This window comes from Anomaloglossus baeobatrachus, chromosome 5 (genome assembly GCF_048569485.1).
Source record: "Anomaloglossus baeobatrachus isolate aAnoBae1 chromosome 5, aAnoBae1.hap1, whole genome shotgun sequence".
Lineage (NCBI taxonomy): Eukaryota > Metazoa > Chordata > Amphibia > Anura > Aromobatidae > Anomaloglossus > Anomaloglossus baeobatrachus.
Window position 1 is genome coordinate 447,125,039 of NC_134357.1, and position 18,892 is coordinate 447,143,930.

Below are 18,892 nucleotides of genomic sequence, written 5' to 3' on the forward strand. Positions count from 1 at the left end.
CCTAGGAAAGATGGTAGCAGCAATGGAGGCAGTCCCGTTCGCGCAGTTTCATCTGCGCCCTCTACAATGGGAGAGCCTATTAGGGTGGGGAGCGGTGTATCTCCACCACAGGGCTCAGGGGATGTGGACTCTGAAAGAGTCCACCCTGCAGATCAATGTTCTGGAAATCAGAGCAATCTATCTTGCCCTGCGAGCCTTCCAACAATGGCTGGAAGGCAAGCAGATTCGGATTCAGTCGGACAATTCCACGGCGGTGGCGTACATCAACCACCAAGGGGGAACACGCAGTCGCCAAGCTTTTCAAGAAGTCCAACGGATTTGGACGTGGGTGGAAAGCAGAGCGTCCACCATATCCGCAGTTCACATCCCAGGCGTGGAAAACTGGGAAGCAGACTTTCTCAGTCGCCAGGGCATGGACGCAGGAGAATGGTCCCTTCACCCGGACGTTTTTCAGCAGATCTGTTGCCGCTGGGGGACGCCGGACGTCGATCTGATGGCGTCACGGCACAACAACAAGGTCCCAGTTTTCATGGCACGGTCTCACGATCACCGAGCACTGGCGGCAGACGCCTTGGTTCAGGATTGGTCGCAATTCCGACTCCCCTATGTGTTCCCACCTCTAGCATTGTTACCCAGAGTTCTCCGGAAAATCAGGTCCGACTGCCATCGAGCCATACTCGTCACTCCAGATTGGCCAAGAAGGTCGTGGTACCCGGATCTGTGGCATCTCACGGTAGGCCAACCGTGGACACTACCAGACCGTCCAGATTTGCTGTCTCAAGGGCCGTTTTTCCATCTGAATTCTGCGGCCCTGAACCTGACTGTGTGGCCATTGAGTCCTGGATCCTAGCGGCCTCAGGTTTATCTCATGAGGTTGTTGCCACAATGAGACAGGCTAGAAAACCATCCTCAGCTAAGATCTATCAGAACAAGGTTCTCATTGCTCTCCAGAAGCCGCCTTTCGAGCCTTTGAAAGAGGTTCCCCTTTCTCGGCTTTCACAAAAGGTAGTTTTTCTTGTGGCGGTCACGTCTCTTCGAAGAGTGTCCGAGCTAGCGGCGTTATCTTGCAAATCTCCCTTCCTGGTGTTTCACCAAGACAAGGTAGTACTGCGTCCAATTCCAGAGTTTTCTCCCAAGGTGGTTTCTTCCTTTCATCTCAATCAGGATATCACTTTGCCATCTTTGTGTCCGCATCCAGTTCACCAATTTGAAAAGGGTTTACATCTGTTGGACCTGGTGAGAGCACTCAGGATTTACATTTCTCGCACGGCGTCCCTACGCCGTTCTGATGCGCTCTTTGTCCTAGTCGCTGGTCAGCATAAGGGATCGCAAGCTTCCAAATCCACCCTGGCGCGGTGGATCAAGGAACCAGTTCTTCACACATACCGTTCTGCTGGGCTTCCGATTCCATCTGGACTGAAGGCCCATTCTACCAGAGCCGTGGGTGCGTCCTGGGCATTGCGGCATCAGGCTACGGCTCAGCAAGTGTGCCAGGCGGCTACCTGGTCGAGTCTGCACACGTTTACCAAACACTATCAAGTGCATACCTACGCTTCGGCAGATGCCAGCCTAGGTAGACAGGTCCTTCAGGCGGCGGTGGCCCACCTGTAGGAAGAGGCTGTCTGACAGCCCGTTCATGTGGTATCTTTTTACCCACCCAGGGACTGCTTTTGGACGTCCCACTGTCTGGGTCTCCCAATTAGGAGCGAAAAAGAAGAAGGGAATTTTGTTTACTTACCGTAAATTCCTTTTCTTCTAGCTCCAATTGGGAGACCCAGCACCCGCCCTATTTGTTCTTAGGGTTTCGTTTTTTCGGGTGCACATGTTGTTCATGTTGTTTCTTAAGTTCTCCGATCGTGTTATCGGATTGAATTTGTTTTTGAAACTGTTATTGGCTTTCCTCCTTCTTGCTTTGGTACTAAAACTGAGGAATCTGTACTCCTACGGGAGGGTGTATAGCCAGAAGGGGAGGGGCCTTACACTTTTAAGTGTAGTTCTTTGTGCGGCCTCCAGAGGGCAGTAGCTATACACCCACTGTCTGGGTCTCCCAATTGGAGCTAGAAGAAAAGGAATTTACGGTAAGTAAACAAAATTCCCTTCTTTCCAGACCGATTGTTTGGCAAACGTCTGGACAAGCTCATTTCTGACGCCACGGGAGGAAAAAGTACCTCCCTTCCCCAGCTGAAGCCCAGGACGACCTTCACCAGACGTCCACAGTCCTCGTTCCGTTCCTTTCAGAACTCATTTGGTTGGTCGACATCCCGCTCTTCCCCCGCCACTAGCCGTGGACTACGCAGGGATCGACCTTCTCAGCTCTCCCCGAAACCCACTTCGTCATGACACCGAAACAGTCCAGGACTAGGAAGACTCGTCCACGACGTTTTCCCCCCTCATGACTCCTTTGGCACCCCGGAAGACACATTCATTGTAGTAGGTCGACTGCGGCTCTTTCAACACATCTGGGCTGCCGCCTCAGACGACAAATGGGTGCAAGACCTTGTGTCTTCCGGTTGCCACATAGAATTTCGGACCAGACCCCCGAGTCGGTTCCTTCTCTCAAACTCCCCAAAGACTCGAAAACGACGCGAGGCCTTTTTCTCAGCAATCAACTCGCTCCAAACAGCAGGAGTGATAATACCCGTCCCGGACGACGAGAAGTTCAGGGGTTTTTATTCCAACCTCTTTGTGGTCCCCAAAAAGGATGGGTCAGTTCGACCCATCCTGGACCTCAAACACCTAAACAAACATGTGCACGTACGGAGATTCAGAATGGAGTCCCTAAGGTCCATTATTGCATCCATGGTCGAAGGGGAATTCCTCGCCTCCATAGATATCAAGGATGCGTACCTGCACATACCCATCGCTCCAGATCACCAAAAGTTCCTCCGCTTCGCAGTTCAGGACTCCCATTTTCAATTCGTAGCCCTACCCTTTGGCCTTGCCACCGCACCAAGGGTCTTCACCAAAGTCATGGTGGCCGCCATGAGCGTCCTTCACGCCAGGGGAGTAGTCGTTCTCCCTTACATGGACGACCTCCTCATCAAGGCCCCCTCCTTCCGCGACTGCTCAACCAGTGTACAGATCACCGTGGACACCCTATCCTGCTTAGGGTGGGTAGTGAATCTAGACAAATCATCCCCGATCCTATCATGATCCATCACCTTCCTGGGCATGTCCCTGGACACCCGTCGGGGCTTGATCTATCTCCCCCTGGACAAGGCGATCGCTCTTCAATGAGCGGTACGCTGCCTTCTACGTCCTCCGTCTCGCTCCATTCGATTCAGCATGAAGGTGCTCGGCAGGATGGTGGCGGCTATGGAAGCAGTACCCTTTGCTCAACTGCACCTTCGCCCACTGCAGCTAGCCCTTCTAGCGGCCTGGGACAAGAGCCCCTTCTCCCCGGACAGACATCTTCACCTGACGCCTTCAGTCAGATACGCACTCCGCTTGTGGCTTCGGTCCTCATCCCTATCGAAGGGGAGATCTTTTCTCCCAGTGAACTGGCTGGTCCTGACCACGGACGCCAGCCTCCTAGGCTGGGGAGCAGTGTACCGGCAGCACACTGCTCAAGGACGTTGGATGCTCCAGGAGTCTTCCCTACCCATAAACATCCTGGAAACCTGCGCGATCTTCCTTGCGCTCAGGGCGTTCTGCGCTCTGTTAGCGGGTCATCAGATTCGAGTCCAATCGGACAATGCGACCGCTGTAGCCTACGTCAATCGGCAGGGGGACACCTGCAGCAAGGCAGCTTATCTCGAGGCCCGCAGGATCCTCAGCTGGGCCGAATAGACAGGGTCAGTGATATCAGCGGTACACATACCGGAGTAGAGGACTGGGCAGCAGACTTCTAAGTCGCCAAGGCCTGGCCGCCGGAGAGTGGTCTCTCCACCCAGAAGTGTTCCTACACATCTGCACTCGCTGGGGTACACCAGACGTGGATCTAATGGCCTCAAGGTTGAACGCAAAGGTACCCGCGTTCATAGCCAGGTCACGCGATCCGCAGTCCATCAGCGCGGATGCTCTAGTCTGCTCCTGGCACCACTTCCGCCTGCCTTACATATTTCCACCTCTACCTCTGCTGCCGTGGGTAATCAGGAAAATCAAGGCAGAGGGAGTCCCGGTGATACTGATAGCACCGGACTGGCCCAGGTGCACCTGGTACGCCGAATTTGTACAAATGCTCGTAGACGTACCGTGGCGCCTTCCAGACATCCCAGACTTGCTGACCCAAGGGCCCATTTCCCATCAGAACTCCAGAGCCCTGAAGCTGACAGCATGGCCATTGAGACCTGGGTATTAACAAGAGCAGGATTCTCCCCCGCGGTTATCTCCACCATGATCAGCGCCCGAAAGCCTGCTTCATCCCGCATTTACCACCGTACGTGGAAAATCTTCCTTTCATGGTGCAGGAAAACTAACGTCCAACCTCTTCCTCTGGCCATCCCCAGAATTCTCGATTTTCTGCAGGTTGGCTCTCAATTCCCTTAAAGGGCAGGTCTCAGTGCTCTCAATCTTCTACCAATGCCGCCTGGCTCAAAAACCGCAGGTCAAGACCTTCCTCCAGGGCATTTCCCATCTAGTTCCCCCGTACAAACGGCCGCTGGACCCATGGGACCTCAATCTTTTCTTTGTCGCTCTATTGGGAGACCCAGACAATTGGGTGTATAGGCTATGCCTCCGGAGGCCGCACAAAGTATTACACTCAAAAGTGTTAAGCCCCTCCCCTTCTGCCTATACACCCCCCGTGCTCCCACGGGCTCCTCAGTTTTTTGCTTTGTGCGAAGGAGGTCAGACACGCACGCACAGCTCCACAGATTGGTCAGCAGCAGCTGCTGACCATGTCGGATGGAAGAAAAGTGGGCCCATATAGGGCCCCCAGCATGCTCCCTTCTCACCCCACTCTTGTCGGCGGTGTTGTAAGGTTGAGGTATCCATTGCGGGTACGGAGGCTGGAGCCCACATGTTGTTTTCCTTCCCCATCCCCCTCAGGGCTCTGGTGGAAGTGGGATCCTATCGGTCTCCAGGCACAGGAGACCGTGCTTCATCCACAACTCCTGTGGAGCCTGCTGGATAGGAGCCGGGTATCGTTCAGGGACATGGCCCTGCTACTTGGAGGTACTCTGTGTCCCCGTGGGGACCGCGCACAGCAACACTCCAGCTTTGCTGGGTGTGCTAGTGCACCGGGGACCGCGGCGCTGACCGGGTTAATATGTGCCATTACACACTCAGCGTTGCTGAGTGTGTTTATGTATAGGGACTGCCGCACTGACCGCCGCTGCCAACTGCGGCGCGGCTGGGACTTGTAGTGCGCCGGGGACTTTCACGCCGGCCGCGCTTTTACGACGGCCGCGTTTATTACTAGAGTCCCCGGCTTTTTGCGGCCTAGTTTCCTTTCCTCCCGCCCACAGCCCTGACAGGCAGGGGAAGGGCGGGACGCTGCACAGAACGAGCAGCACTGAGGGCTGGAGCATGCTTTGCATACTCCACTCCCCTCACTGTGCACAGTGCAGGCACCAGTTCCCGCTCTTTCTGGGTCACGCCCACGGCTCTCTCCTCTCCTCAGGACGCATTCCTGTCAGCTCCTCGGACGCTGCAGAGGGGGACAAAATCTGGGAGACCCAGGCAGGGACTCTGGTGGCCTCACAACCGCTTTAAGCGGGTGGTAAGCAGCACCTGTGGTGCTAGCCCCATTGTGCAGTAGTGTAACATTATATGTTTATTTTACACCGTATAGTGCACAGTTGATTTCTGGCTATATACCCTATTGTGTTGCTCAGGGAAGATAATAGCATGGCGCCCACGAAAGGCAGGGGTGCCAAAACACAGGCTTATTATGTTGCCTGCGCCGCATGTACGACCCCGCTACCGGCAGGTTCCACTGACCCTCATTGTAGGCACTGTTCGGCCCCTGTGGCACTTACTCAGCCAGAGCCTCTGCTAGGGGGGCCCAGGGGGAGCCACCTGCTAACACTGTTCAGGTGACAGGGACGGAGTTTGCAAAACTCTCTGAGACTATGGCTAAGATACTGGAAGCCTTGCAGTCCAGACCGGTATCTCAGCACAGGGACTCTGTTGATTATCCCTGGCCCACCTCAGCTGGACCAACAATGTCCTCCCGGGGTATCTCATGGATCCCAAGCTGAGGGTTCTGACACAGACCCCAGCCCCAGACCGACTAAGCGAGCTCGCTTAGATTTTCCCTCGACATCATCATATTGTTCAGGGTCTCAGCGAGGGGAATCGCTGGTTGATGACGCGGAAGTAGCTGATCAGGATTCTGATCCTGAGGCCGCTCTCAATCTTGATACTCCAGACGGGGACGCCATAGTGAACGACCTTATTGCGTCCATCAATCGTATGTTGGATATTTCTCCCTCAGCTCCTCCGGCGGAGGAGTCGGCTTCCCAGCAGGAGAAATTCCGTTTCAGGTTTCCCAAGCGTACATCGAGTATGTTTCTGGACCACTCTGATTTCAGAGAGGCAGTCCAGAATCACCATGCTTGTCCAGATAAGCGTTTTTCGAAGCGCCTTAAGGATACACGTTATCCCTTTCCCCCTGACGTGGTCAAGGGTTGGACTCAGTCCCAAAGTGGATCCTCCAATCTCCAGACTGGCAGCTAGATCCATACTTGCAGTGGAAGATGGGGCTTCACTCAAAGATGCCACTGACAGGCAGATGGAGCTCTGGTTGAAATCCATCTATGAAGCTATCGGCGTTTCTTTTGCCCCAGCATTCGCAGCCGTATGGGCGCTACAAGCTATCTCAGCAGGTCAAGCGCAAATTGACGCAGCCACACGCACGTCCGCGCCACAGGTGGCGTCATAACCACTCAGACGTCGGCATTTGCGTCTTACGCTATTAATGCTATCCTGGACTCTGCGAGCCGTACGGCGGTTGCAGCCGCCAATTCGGTGGTACTCCGCAGGGCCTTGTGGCTACGGGAATGGAAGGCAGATTCTGTTTCCAAAAAGCGCTTAACCAGTTTGCCAATTTCTGGCGAACGATTGTTTGGCGAGCGTTTGGATGAAATCATCAAACAATCCAAGGGAAAGGATACATCCTTACCCCAGCCCAAACCGAATATACCCCAACAGAGGAAGGGGCAGTCGAGGTTTCGGTCCTTTCGGGGCGCGGGCAGGTCCCAATTCTCCTCGTCCAAAAGGCCTCAGAAAGATCAAAGGAACTCTGATGCATGGCGGTCTAAGTCACGTCCTAAACAGACCACCGGAGGTGCCGCTACCAAAGCGGCTTCCTCATGACTTTCGGCATCCTCACTCCGCATCCTCGGTCGGTGGCAGGCTCTCCCGCTTTTGCGACACCTGGCTGCCACGGGTAAAAGACCGTTGGGTGAGAGACATTCTGTCTCACGGTTACAAGATAGAGTTCACCTCTCGTCCCCCGACTCGATTCTTCAGGTCATCCCCGCCTCCCGAACGAGCCGAGGCTCTTCTGCAGGCGCTGGGCATTCTGAAGGCACAAGGAGTGGTGGTCCCTGTTCCTCTTCAGCAACAGGGCCACGGTTTTTACTCCAACTTGTTTGTGGTCCCAAAGAAGGACGGGTCTTTCCGACCTGTCCTGGACCTGAAACTTCTCAACAAACACGTAAAGACCAGGCGGTTCCGGATGGAATCCCTCCGCTCCGTCATCGCCACAATGTCCCAGGGAGATTTCCTTGCATCGATCGATATCAAAGATGCTTATCTCCACGTACCGATTGCTCCAGAGCACCAGCGCTTCTTGCGCTTCGCCATAGGGAACGAACACCTGCAGTTCGTGGCACTGCCGTTCGGCCTGGCAACAGCCCCACGGGTTTTCACCAAGGTTATGGCTACTGTAGTAGCGGTCCTCCACTCTCAGGGTCACTCGGTGATCCCGTACTTGGACGATCTGTTGATCAAGGCACCCTCTCTAGAGGCATGCCAACACAGCCTCGATGCTACCCTGGAGACTCTCCAGAGTTTCGGGTGGATCATCAATTTTCCAAAGTCAAATCTGACACCGGCCCAATCGCTGACATACCTTGGCATGGAGTTTCATACCCTCTCAGCGATAGTGAAGCTTCCGCTGATCAAGCAGCGGTCACTACAGACAGGGGTACAATCTCTCCTTCAAGGTCGGTCACACACCTTGAGGCGCCTCATGCACTTCCTGGGGAAGATGGTGGCAGCAATGGAGGCAGTTCCTTTCGCGCAGTTTCACCTGCGTCCTCTTCAATGGGACATCCTACGCAAATGGGACAGGAAGCCGACGTCCCTCGACAGGAACGTCTCCCTCTCGCAGGCGACCAAAGCTTCCCTTCGGTGGTGGCTTCTTCCCACTTCATTATTGAAAGGGAAATCCTTCCTACCCCCATCCTGGGAGGTGGTCACGACGGACGCGAATCTGTCAGGGTGGGGAGCGGTTTTTCTCCACCACAGGGCTCAGGGTACGTGGACCCAGCAAGAGTCCTCGCTTCAGATCAATGTTCTGGAAATACGGGCAGTGTATCTTGCCCTGAAAGCGTTCCAGCAGTGGCTGGAAGGCAAGCAGATCAGAATTCAGTCAGACAATTCCACAGCGGTGGCATACATCAACCACCAAGGCGGCACACGTAGTCGGCAAGCCTTCCAGGAAGTCCGGCGGATTCTGCTGTGGGGGGAAGCCACGGCCTCCACCATCTCCGCAGTTCACATTCCAGGCGTGGAAAACTGGGAAGCAGATTATCTCAGTCGCCAGGGCATGGACGCAGGGGAATGGTCCCTTCACCCGGACGTGTTTCAGGAGATTTGTTGCCGCTGGGGGGTGCCGGACGTCGACCTCATGGCGTCCCGGCACAACAACAAGGTACCGGCGTTCATGGCACGGTCTCAAGATCCCAGATCTCTGGCGGCAGACGCCTTAGTTCAGGATTGGTCGCAGTTTCAGCTCCCTTATGTGTTTCCTCCGCTGGCACTGTTGCCCAGAGTGTTACGCAAGATCAGGGCCGACTGCCGCCGCGTCATCCTCGTCGCTCCAGACTGGCCGAGGCGGTCGTGGTACCCGGATCTGTGGCATCTCACGGTCGGCCAACCGTGGGCACTACCAGACCGACCAGACTTGCTATCTCAAGGGCCGTTTTTCCATCTGAATTCTGCGGCCCTCAACCTGACTGTGTGGCCATTGAGTCCTGGATCCTAGCGTCCTCAGGGTTATCTCAAGACGTCATTGCCACTATGAGACAAGCTAGGAAACCAACGTCCGCCAAGATCTACCACAGGACGTGGAAAATTTTCCTGTCATGGTGCTCTGCTCAGGGTATTTCTCCCTGGCCTTTTGCCTTGCCCACTTTTCTGTCCTTCCTTCAATCTGGACTGGAAAAGGGTTTGTCGCTCGGCTCCCTTAAGGGACAAGTCTCAGCGCTCTCTGTGTTTTTCCAGAAGCGCCTAGCCAGACTTCCACAGGTACGCACGTTCCTGCAGGGGGTTTGTCACATCGTCCCTCCTTACAAGCGGCCGTTAGAACCCTGGGATCTGAACAGGGTGCTGATGGTTCTTCAGAAACCACCATTCGAGCCAATGAGGAATATTTCTCTCTCACGCCTTTCGCAGAAAGTGGTTTTTCTAGTAGCAGTCACTTCACTTCGCAGAGTGTCTGAGCTAGCTGCACTGTCATGCAAAGCTCCCTTCCTGGTGTTTCACCAGGACAAGGTGGTTCTGCGTCCGGTTCCGGAATTTCTCCCTAAGGTGGTATCCCCCTTTCATCTCAATCAGGATATCTCCTTACCTTCTTTTTATCCTCATCCAGTTCACCAATGTGAAAAGGATTTGCACTTGTTAGATCTGGTGAGAGCACTCAGACTCTACATTTCTCGTACGGCGCCCCTGCGCCGCTCGGATGCACTCTTTGTCCTTGTCGCTGGCCAGCGTAAAGGGTCACAGGCTTCCAAATCAACCCTGGCTCGGTGGATCAAGGAGCCAATTATCGAAGCTTACCGTTCGGCTGGGCTTCCGGTTCCCTCAGGGCTGAAGGCCCATTCTACCAGAGCCGTGGGCGCATCCTGGGCTTTGAGGCACCAGGCTACGGCTCAGCAGGTGTGTCAGGCGGCTACCTGGTCGAGCCTGCACACTTTCACGAAGCACTATCAGGTGCATACCTATGCTTCGGCGGATGCCAGCCTAGGTAGACGAGTCCTTCAGGCGGCGGTTGCCCACCTGTAGGAAGAGGCCGTTTTACGGCTCTCTTACGAGGTATTATTTTACCCACCCAGGGACTGCTTTTGGACGTCCCAATTGTCTGGGTCTCCCAATAGAGCGACAAAGAAGAAGGGAATTTTGTTTACTTACCGTAAATTCCTTTTCTTCTAGCTCTAATTGGGAGACCCAGCACCCGCCCCTGTTTTTTTGTGTACACATGTTGTTCATGTTGAATGGTTTCAGTTCTCCGATATTCCTTCGGATTGAAGTTACTTTAAACCAGTTTATAATTCTTTTTCCTCCTTCTTGCTTTTGCACCAAAACTGAGGAGCCCGTGGGAGCACGGGGGGTGTATAGGCAGAAGGGGAGGGGCTTAACACTTTTGAGTGTAATGCTTTGTGCGGCCTCCGGAGGCATAGCCTATACACCCAATTGTCTGGGTCTCCCAATTAGAGCTAGAAGAAAAGGAATTTACGGTAAGTAAACAAAATTCCCTTCTTTCTGGACGGTCTCCAGAGGTCCCCCTTTGAACCTCTCAAGGAATCCTCACTTGCTCTTCTGTCCTGGAAGGTAACATTCCTGGTGGCAATTACGTCCATCAGACGGGTTTCGGAGCTAGCAGCACTCTCTTGCCGCGAGCCTTTTCTGATTTTTCACCAGGACAAGGTGGTTCTGCGCCCCCTTCCGGTTTTTCTACCCCGTTTCATTTGAACGAGGAGATTATTCTGCCTTCCTTTTGTCCACACCCAGTTCATAGGGTGGAAAGGTCTCTGCATTCGTTAGACCTCGTCAGAGCTCTCAGATAATACATATCTGACAGCCCCCTTTAGGAAAACGGACTCTTTGTTCGTCTTCCTGAGGGGCCTAAGAAGGGACAGGCAGCTTCAAAGGCGACTCTGGCTCGCTGGATTCGCTCTGCGATCCAGGAAGTCTACCGCTTGCAACTCAAGCCCATTCCTAGTGGGCTGCGGGCTCATTTCACGCGAGCAGTTGGCGCTTCGTGGGCCATTCGGCATCAGGCTTCAGTGGAACAGGTGTGTAAGGCTGCGACCTGGTCTAGCCTACATACGTTTTCAAAGCATTACAGAGTCCATACCCAGGTTTCAGCTGAGGCAAATCTGGGTAGGAAAATTCTGCAAACTGCAGTAGAGCACCTCTCTCAGTAGGCGCTCCAGGCTGTCTGGGACTGGTTCCTAGTCCTTGGGTTGTGTTGTCTTCTTTTATTTTTCCCACCCATGGACTGCTCTAGGACGTCCCATGGTCCTGTGTCCCCCAATGAGGCGTCAGAGAAAAACGGATTTTTGTGTACTCACCGTAAAATCGTTTACTCTTAGCCATCATTGGGGGATACAGCACCCACCCTGTTGCCCTGTTGGCCTTGGTTCTCTCAGTACCTTATTTGGTTATGACTCTTTTTTCTCATGTTTCTCCGTTGAGATAAGTTTTTACTATTTTTTTCTCCTACTGCTTGTGTACTGAAACTGAGGTTGCCTGGCCTGGCCAGGGGGTGTTTACTGCAGAGGAGGAGCTAATGCTTTTTGCATCTATTTAGTGTCCTCCTATGGATAGGCAGCATAACACCCATGGTCCTGTGTCCCCCAATGATGGCTAAGAGAAAACGATTTTACGGTGAGTACACAAAAATCCGTTTTTTACTCCAGAGCTGAACTCTCTATTCTGCTGGTGGAGTCACTGTGTACATACATTACATTACTTATCCTGTACGGATCCTGAGTTACATCCTGTATTATACTCCAGAGCTGCACTCACTATTCTGCTGGTGGAGTCACTATGTACATCTATTATATTACTTATCCTGTACTGATCCTGAGTTACACCCTGATCCTGAGTTACACTCCAGAGCTGCATTCACTATTCTGCTGGTGGAGTCTCTCTATACATACATTCCATTACATTACATATCCTGTACTTATACAGAGTTACATCCTGTATTATACTCCAGAGCTGCACTCACTATTCTGCTGGTGCAGTCACTGTGTACATACATTCCTTTTCCTGTACTGATCCTGAGATCCATCCTGTCTTATACTCCAGAACTGCAATCACAATCCTCCCAGTAATTGGAAACAGTCAGCAAGCTTGGTAATAGACACACCCTGGCAGCTTAGTTGTATAAATATTGCAAGTCTAATAATAAAACTAACCAGAGCAAGCTCCATGAAGACACTGAAATAATGGGAAATGTTGGGAGATTTAAGCTAGACAGACCTGGTGGTGTAACGTGTCTTTAGTGGTAAGGCAGGATAACTGTTGTTACATTCTTATAATTTCCGCTTTCCTTAGTCTTCCAGTCCTGATGGTAACCCACTGGAAGATCCCAGGGAGCGGGAACGCCTAAGGAAAATGTTGAAGCAGATGGGAAAATTGCGCTGTCCTAAGCTGGTATGCAGCTAACTATAATATTGTGTGATCCTGTCAGCTGCACAGAAGTAGCAGCATCACTATGTTTGTCCTTCTGTGATCCCAGAATTGTTCAGCCACGTTCTCCAGCTTGATGGGATATCAATACCACACCCAGCGTTGTGGCACACAGCAATGTGACCGGGAGAAGCTGCACTTTTCCTGCCCCCAGTGTAACAAGGCTTACCAGTCCAAAGCTGGGAGGGATTACCATGTGCGCTCTGAGCACTGCGCGGTGAGTGACAGCCCTGAAAATGACTTCCACTTGTGTGTTCTTGTCCACTGTCTGATTACTTGAGATACCCACTTAATACTTGTGACTTTATTAATATTATTACCTTATACACTAGTCCCTTTACTATGGACTCATCATGTAAAGAATGTAGTTGTCTCCACCTGGCAGCTCCCTCTCCCCTCTCACAGCGCACATTCTCATACATTGACTAATCGAGATAGTGACTGCAACTCCATCGCCTCCTGTCTACTTTCCAATATTTTCTATTATTCCAGGCAGTTTATCTGGTGACTAGGGAGTTGCCTGAAAGGCAATGAAAATGGAGAACCACAGTCTGCTACTTTCCTATAAAAAAATAAATTCTTAGTAAGCCAACAAAATGATGACCGCACCATAAAACCTAAAGGTGGTTGTCTTCCTCGACTTCCACATAAACATATTTGCTTGTCTGACCTGCAATTACCTCATCAGTAGATTTTCTGTTTATCTCCTCCGTCAGCAGAAAATTTCTCCTGTGTAAAACCAAGAATAAAAGACAGGGAGGGAGGAGGGATACGCCGCTGCAACTTTTGTACCAATGAAACACCTCGTGGGAACAGAAGGGGGGGAGTCATCTGCTCATTTCATGGCACAACACTCTGTGATGAACCCAATCATGCAGCGAATATTCAAATCTAAAGATGAGGTGTAGACGTGCGACTACATGATGTGACCAAGTACGGGAAAGGGTGTGAATAGTCATTATTTTAGTAACACAAGTTCCAATCACTGACGCTGGCAGAGGGGTGGGTATGGGAAGGGTGAATATTAATTTTGTTCATTAACGGGCGGCCCAGTCACTGAAACCACTGCAAAATATAAGACATCCCCCAAAAATAAACCCTAGACTCCTAAAGCATCTTCTGGAGCCAAAATAATATAAGCCACTGTTTCATTATAAACATGGTAATAAATGGAAGGAAATCGCAGCCCTCCAGCAGAGGTGAGATGACATGTTATGACCAGTGTCTCATATTTTCCATGCACAGTCGCCATAAGACAAAAAGGTTTGCTGCCTACAGCACAAATTACATGACCCCAATCGAGCAGTGACATCATTACATCTCCATAATAACGGTCAAATAAGTTGCAAAACGTTGCTTTCTTTATCGTTCCTTATGGGAGACCCAAACCATGGGGTGTATAGCTTCTGCCTCCGGAGGACACACAAAGTACTACACTAAAAGTGTAGCTCCTCCCTCCGAGCATATACACTCCCCGGATGACAAATCCAACCAGTTCAATGCTTTGTGTTCAGGAGGTCACACACACACATGCATCCTCTGATTTTTGATTTCAAAGATTTGGAAGAAAAGCGGGTCCAATCTGGACTCCCGGCATGTCCCTTCTCACCCCACTGTGTCGGCGGTGCTGTTAAGGTTGATTTCAGGGCTGGAGCCTTCACATGCCGCGCTCCTTCGCCATCGCTTGGGGCTCTGGTTTGAAGTGGGAGCCATCACGGTTCTCACTGCTTTGCAGGAGACCGGTCTCCATCCGCAGCCCTGTTCAGGATCCTGCCGGACGGAGCGATGACCCCCCAGGGACCTGGCACCTGCGTCTCAAGCTAAGTACTGAGACGTTATTACCACAGAAAGTGGTCTTTCTAGGGGTCCCTTGTACTTTATTTGTGGGGGAGAATGTGTTATATGTATGTTTTAACATTTCCGGCCGGTTCTCCAGTTTTCACTGGAGAACCGCGCCGATGGTGCCTGCACGCTGGCCGCATGTTTAAATCTAGGCCCCGGCTTCGCCTGAGGCCTAGTTTCGATTCTATGTCAGTCAGTGCAGTGAGACAGGGTGGCTCCGCCCACCGGCTGCTCAGCACAGGGAAGGGACACTCCTCACTGAGGAAAGCTTCCCTCCCCTGTATGCCTCATTTGCCCTCCGTCCTGCTCTCAGAGTAGGCGCCGCCCCCTCTCCTCGCTGCGGACGCCATTTTCTCAGCGTTCTAGGGCACAGAGATCAATGTCTGCAAACACATTGTGACAAATGGGGGCCTGGGACAGAGCCCCCAGTTCTGGGGGATCTGGAGGGCACAGAGATGCCCCTATGTTAAACAGTCTGGCAAGCCACAACCTCCGGTTGTGCAGCTGCTTATACACTCTGTTTATATACTCTGCTGGGGTTTTTTTTCCGAAAAGCCCCCACTTCTGGGGAATCTGGAGGGCACAGAGATGTTATGTTAAACGGTCTGGCAAGCCACAACCTCTGGTTGTGCTGCTGCTTATATACTCTGTTTATATACTCTGCTGGGGGTCTTTCTAGACAGAGCCCCCACTTCTGCAGCATGTCTTATATCAGTGCAGGGCTGCAAGGCTGTTTTTTATTATGCACCGCATGTTGACTCGTACTGTCTGTACCGAGCACATAACCACATTGTGATGCCTGCTCTGACATAGTGGTGCCTCAGCCTGGAGGCTTATCCCCAGTGGTCCCTCCGGCTGCTCCGGCTCCGGGGTAGAATCCCTCTATCCAGGGGACAGCTGTCCCGGACACTGCTGAGCATGCATCAGCCCCCTTCTCAGGGCGCTTCTGCTGCTACGGCTCGCTCAGCAAAGCTCACAGAGGATTCTTCATCTGGGAGCCCGTCCTCCTAAAATGGAGACGCAGGGTCCCCTTTCCCTCCTCGCCCCGCGGCTCTGATTCACGAGCTGACTCGCAGGACAAGGAGGATGCCTTACTGGGGGCTCGGACGCTCTCCATGTACCCCATTGATCTGTCCGAAAGTGACGCAGATGCTAATGATTTGATTGCGTCCATTATATTTGTACTGGACCTCAATCCGCATGTATCAGGGGAGCTCCCCTCTTTGGCAGAAAAGCATCAGTATACCTTGCCTAAGAGAACAAGGAGTGTGTTCCTTATCCACTCCAGCATTAAGGTCACTGTGACCAAGCCCAGAGCCTGTCCTGACAGACGCTTCCCAGAGCGTGGTTCTGATGACTGTTTCCCCCTTCCACCAGTGGTGGTCAAGGAGTGGGCTCATTCACCAAGGGTGGACCCTCCGGTGTCTAGACTTTCAGCCCGGACAGTTGTATCAGTGGCTGACGGCACCTCTCTGAGGATCCCACTGTCCGCCAGGTTGTCCTTCTGGCCAAATCTATATATGAGGCGGCAGGGGCCTCGTTCTCCCCATCTTTTGCAGCAGTGCGGGCTCTCAAAGCCATCTCTGCTTCTCGGGAGGAGATGCATTCCCTCACCAGGGCCTTTATGCCCGAATTGGTTGCCTTAACTTCCAGGCTTCAGTCTTTTCATCCTATAGCTGGAGACTGTCACCGCACTGCGGTGGCCTCGGCTACTTCCCTCGCTATCCGCAGGTTCCTGTGGCTTCGAGAGTGGAAGGCAGATGCTTCTTAAGAAGTTCCTTGCTGGACTCCCTTTTGCTGGGACCAGTCTATTCGGTGAACAACTGGATGAAATTATTAAGGAAGCTTTTGGCAGGAAGAGTACTTCCATGCCACAACCCAGGAATCCTTCCAGGGCAGGAACCAGTCGAGGTTTCGTTCCTTTCGTTTCCTCTAACTGGTCGTCCTCTAAGCCCTCGGCCTCGTCCACTAACTCAGCCAAGGTCCGTAAACCAACTGGCGCATGAAGCCGCGTCCTAAGTCGGCAGGAGCTGCTGCCACCAAGGCAGCCTCCTCTTGATTATCTGGCCGCGCCAGTAACGTCCTTGGTCGGTGGCAGGCTCTCCCTCTTGGGCGACGTGTGGTTTCAACACGTCTTCGATCAGTGGGTGTGGGTTACCATCTCCCACGGCTACAGAATAGAATTCTATTCAGCCGCCAAACAGATTTTCTTCGGCGCTCCATTGGGAGACCCAGACGATTGGGTGTATAGCACTGCCTCCGGAGGCCACACAAAGCATTACACTAAAAAGTGTAAGGCCCCTCCCCTTCTGGCTATACACCCCCAGTGGGATCACTGGCTCACCAGTTTTCTGCTTTGTGCGAAGGAGGTCAGACATCCACGCATAGCTCCACTGTTTAGTCAGCAGTAGCTGCTGACTCTATCGGATGGAAGAAAAGAGGGCCCAGATAGGGCCCCCAGCATGCTCCCTTCTCACCCCACTTGCGGTTTGTAAGGTTGAGGTACCCATTGCGGGTACGGAGGCTGGAGCCCACATGCTGCTTTCCTTCCCCATGCCCCTGAGGGGCTCTGTGGAAGTGGGATCTTACCGGCCCCCAAACCCTGAGGCCGAGCTCCATCCACAGACCCAGAGACCCTGCTGGAGGAGCTGAGTACAGTCAGGGACAAGGCCCTGCAACGTTCAGGTACTCTGTGTCCCCGCACAGACAGGCCACGCACACTCCAGGCTTGCTGGGTGTGCTAGTGCGCCGGGGGCACTAGCGCTGCGCGCTCGGGTTAGAGTCACTGCAGCTTAGCTGAGTGATTTTATGTCTTGGGAACTACCGCGCCGGCCGCTCCGGGAGCGGCGACGCCACTGGGACTTGTAGTGCGCCGGGGACTCGCGCTGCCCGCGCTTTTACGGCGGCAGCGCTCATAAATCTAGTCCCCGGCTTTTGCGGCCTAGCTCTGCTTCGTTCCCGCCCCCACCCTGTCAATCAGGGAAAGGGAGAGACGCTGTTCTATAGCCAGCGCCGAGGGCTGGAGTCTTATTTACATACTCCAGCCCTCTCACTGGGCACAGTGGGGACGCAAGTTTCACGCTCTTGGTCTCAACACGCCCAGGGCCCGCCCCTCTCCACAGGACGCCGGCAGCCATTCCTGCATGCAGTCTGGCTGGAGAACGGACACAGGCTCTGGGGGACTCAGACAAGGGACTCTGGCGACCACACACCCGCGTTTATGCGGGCGGTAAGCTGCACATAAGTGCTGGCCCCACTAGTGCCACAGTGTTATTTGGTGCATTTTTTCCCTGTACCATATATATTTATATTGCACTGTACTGTCGCTTCTTGGCTTATACCCTACATTGCTCTGAGGAGACAACAACATGTCATCCGCAAAACGCAAGGGTGCCAAGGCACAGGCGGTATGCACTGCTTGTGCCGCATGTGGGGCTAATCTACCGGCAGGTTCCAATGACCCCCATTGTGTGCAATGTTCCATCCCTGTGCCACTTCGGCAGCCAGAGTCTATGGTAGTAGTGGCCCAGGCAGAGACGCCTGTGAACCCTGCCCCGGTGACGGGGACAGAATTTGCAGTTTTTGCTGATAAGATGTCTGTGACTATGACAAAAATCCTGGAAACCTTGCAGTCCAGGCCAGTTTCTCAGACCATGGACACTGCTGTGTCTATGCTCCCTGGTCCCCCTCAGTTGGAACTAATCCGTACTTCAAGGGGGTCCCAGGCATCACAGGCTGAAGACTCTGACTCGGATGACAGTCCCAGGCAGCCTAAGCGGGCTCGCTGGGAAAGACCCTCGCCGTCATCACACTGGTCAGGGTCTCAGCGAGACGAGGCTCTGTATGAGGAAACAGAGGTGGGTGATCAGGAATCTAATCCTGACACCGCTCTCAATCTAGATACCCCTGATGGTGACGCTATGGTAAATGACCTTATAGCGGCCATCAATAGACTGTTGGATATTTCTCCCCCAGCCCCTTCAGCAGAGGAGGCAGCTGCACAGCAGGAGAAGTTCCATGTCCGGTATCCTAAGCGTAAATTGAGTACTTTTCTGGACCACTCTGACTTCAGAGAATCAGTCCAGAAACATCATGCTTATCCAGATAAGCGTTTCTCCAAACGTCTTAAGGATACACGTTATCCCTTTCCCCCTGACGTGGTCAAACGCTGGACCCAGTGTCCAAAGGTGGACCCCCCAATCTCCAGGCTTGCGGCTAGATCCATAGTTGCAGTGGAAGATGGGGCTTCACTTAAAGATGCCAATGACAGACAGATGGACCTTTGGTTAAAGTCTGTCTATGAAGCTATCGGCGCGTCGTTTGCTCCAGCATTCGCGGCCGTGTGGGCACTCCAAGCTATTTCAGCTGGCCTGGCACAGGTGGACTCTATCATACGTCCAGCAGTGCCGCGAGTAGCGTCCCTAACCTCGCAAATGTCTGCGTTTGCGACTTACGCTAT

The 18,892-nt window shown here is 53.0% G+C and overlaps 1 protein-coding gene across 1 annotated transcript in view; it reads left to right on the forward strand.

Moving 5' to 3' along the window:
* ZNF512B (zinc finger protein 512B) overlaps positions 1 to 18,892 on the forward strand; it is a 113,848-nt gene that overhangs the window by 42,372 nt on the left and 52,584 nt on the right. The window contains exons 11-12 of the mRNA XM_075350469.1: positions 12,457 to 12,555; positions 12,641 to 12,808. Of these exons, the coding sequence (XP_075206584.1) occupies positions 12,457 to 12,555; positions 12,641 to 12,808 (267 nt within the window). The remainder of the gene's footprint in view (positions 1 to 12,456; positions 12,556 to 12,640; positions 12,809 to 18,892) is intronic.